The sequence below is a fragment of the Sinocyclocheilus grahami genome, unplaced genomic scaffold (genome assembly GCF_001515645.1).
Source record: "Sinocyclocheilus grahami isolate Dianchi unplaced genomic scaffold, SAMN03320097.WGS_v1.1 scaffold266.1, whole genome shotgun sequence".
In the NCBI taxonomy this organism is placed as follows: Eukaryota; Metazoa; Chordata; class Actinopteri; order Cypriniformes; family Cyprinidae; genus Sinocyclocheilus; species Sinocyclocheilus grahami.
In genome coordinates, this window is record NW_015505445.1 from 881590 (window position 1) to 884381 (window position 2792).

General features: G+C 41.6%; 1 protein-coding gene across 1 annotated transcript in view; it reads left to right on the plus strand.

Moving 5' to 3' along the window:
* Window positions 1-1201, plus strand: part of LOC107599430 (protein SHQ1 homolog) — a 34201-nt gene extending 33000 nt beyond the window's left edge. The window contains exons 13-14 of the mRNA XM_016291012.1: window positions 10-152; window positions 1097-1201. Of these exons, the coding sequence (XP_016146498.1) occupies window positions 10-152; window positions 1097-1201 (248 nt within the window). The remainder of the gene's footprint in view (window positions 1-9; window positions 153-1096) is intronic.
* Window positions 1202-2792: the final 1591 nt, after the last annotated feature.

A 2792-nucleotide genomic window follows, 5' to 3' on the forward strand; every position in this document is an offset into this window, starting at 1 on the left:
GCGAGGGAGACGATTACCATCAGTGGGCAGCTGAGACTGTAAGAGACGCCATGAAAGCAGCAGCCAGTAGAGAGCTACTTGATGCGTGCCTTCAGAGGAATCCACTGCGTATCATAAGCAATGATGAACTGGACAGTGACGATGATGGAAACGTACTTCTTATAGTGGGAAAAGAAGGGCTTTAGTGGGAACATTGTTGCTTGGACATTACGATTCCTTTGCAGTAAGACTAACGGATGTATCCTTAAATCTGTCAGCTTGTATCAGTTTTGAGTGCAATTGATTGATTTGATTGATCTGTGCTGAATAGAGGAGTCTGGTGAAAACAGTTCAATATTGCGGAGAGGCGAAATAACAAACCGGGAAGCACTTGTCAGGCAGATAGATGGTGAACTGTGTAATGTTGAAGTGGAAATTGAGGAGATAAGGTGGTAAGATTCCACCTCCAGACAGCGTTTAACTGACTGCAGTCAGCAAACACACCTCACTTTAACAGACGTTTATATACTAAAGAGCTTTAAAATAAAGCAATAGCAGTTTTACAATTTGGCAAATTTACAATCTCAATTCTTGTTTTTGTACAATTTGCTTATTCCCCAATGACTGTTATGTTTAGGGGTAAAAAAAATTACTCAAATCGTAAGTATTTGTATGAAATTGTCAAATTGTAAAATAGGAAGATAGTTTGAGATTGGGTTGCAACCACTTTGAATGAGGTAACAATTTCACATTAATCATGCAAAGCCATTAAGAAAAGAGCCTTTCTAAAATAGCAGTTGTTAATTTCAAGCAGTGTCACGGCATTATTAGCAAATAATGCTAGATTTGACTGCTCTTAAGTTTGAAATTGACTTTCTTGACCTTTTTGTCCCACTCTTGTCAAAAGTGGGGCCGCTGGTGCTACAGGGAGGGTAATATCTGGCTCCATTCTGGTATGTATTTCTCACTTTTCACTATATAATTAATACAGCGAATAAACTTAAGCCCCGTTCTACATTTGTGTCCCTCTCTATGAATTTTCTGCTCAGAAATATGTCTAAGTACGGAAGCAGAATACACTGTGAATGCCATTTCATGTTAACTTGGTCATTGACAGTCTGGTAGCTGTTCAAGTGAGGAGCAGCTTGGACGAAATGCTGTTTTAGGCCATGTGTTCCTGTTGGCTGTCTACCCTGTTCACTCTCTGACAGAGTCTGTCTGATACCTTGGAGACAGACGCTGTCTCTGTCTGTAACTAGAGCTTTTTATTTCTGTCCGTCTCCCCATCGCTCGGTCTCTCTTGCTCTGCACAGTTCTCCTTTATGTATTTTCTCTTTTCCGGTTGCAGTGTGTTGAGGATGGATGATGTCGTTAATGTAGCTCCCTCCGAGTGGGGCCAACCGAGCTCTCCAGCAGCACCTTGGGAGCCTAAGCATTTGTCCGACCTCTATCAAACCCTCCTCCTTCATCCCTCCATCTTTTATTCTCACTTCATTGCTCAGTAGCTTGTGGGAGCCCACAGGCTGTAGCCGCCTCTCCCCTGTGGGATCCACCATTGATTAAGTGACACTCTGTTGAATCGCAGTTTTTCATGGTAAAGAGGTGCCTATATTTCCCATTATGATGTCAGCCCCTGGGAACCAGACTGGTGCTTCACACCGTATGCTGTCTTGAGCGTTTTTAATAGGTTTCACCTGCAGCTAAGGGGACATTTGTGCCTTTTAAATGTATTCAGCTGACAAAACTGGATGAATGCGGTCGTGTTTCAGGAGGCTTTTTTTCCCTCTGCAGTGTGCAGTAATTACGAGCAGCTCTGACTCTCTGCTGTGAGCTGCTTATTGAAGTCCAGCTACATCTCATCTTTTAACTGTTGTTTGCGCATATTGTCAGTAGGAAGCGCGGAACAGTGCGTGACCAAATTAGCTTTGCTGGGATCTTGCTGCTCAAATCAAACTTTCACAGCTCGTAAATGTATGAACAAGGTACTAATATTTCCAGTTGTCACTTTCTTAAAGGTGTTATTTTGACACTAGTGACACCAAGTGCAACTGCAAAAATGATTGGCTCTGAAAATGAGGCGTGATTTTCCATTCAGCCAATTCTTAAAGGGGACATAAGTAACACACAGTTTCTGCCAATCTCATGTTAATCTTAAGTACTTATAGAGTAGTATTGCATCCTTCATATCTCCGAAGATTCTTTAGTTTGATCAGATTTATAAAAGACAGATACAGCTTTACCACTTCTTTCCGAAAACAGTCAAGCTCCTGGAGGCGTACTGTGGGTGGAGCTAAAGAGTCATGAGCATGCAAAGCTTTTGCGGTGAGATCATCTGCAAGCTTTGACATTGACAATAAAACGGGAACAAAAACTTCATTGACTTAAATTTGAATGAAGTCTTTTTTAAAGGGGTCATATGATGCGATTTCAAGTTTTCCTTTCTCTTTGGAGTGTTACAAGCTGTTCGTGAATAGATAAGATCCCTAAATTTGCAAAGACTAAAGTCTCAAACCCAAAGAGATATTCTTTATAAAAGTTAAGACTGGTCCACGGCCTCCAAAAAAGCCTCGTTTAAACACACCCCCATATGTCTAGGTCACGATGTGGGAAGATTTGCATAACGCTGCCCAAATGCTCACGTAAAGAAAGAAGGCGTAACTTTATTGTTGCTGCCACCACCACCGCCGCCATGTCATGGAGACTCTGTGTTTCATTGTGAAAGTGAAACTACTTTGTTTGGCCTTCCAAAAGAGAAAACGACTAGAAATCAGTGGTTAAGTTGTATTTACAACACTGTTCCAGAACAGTTCAAC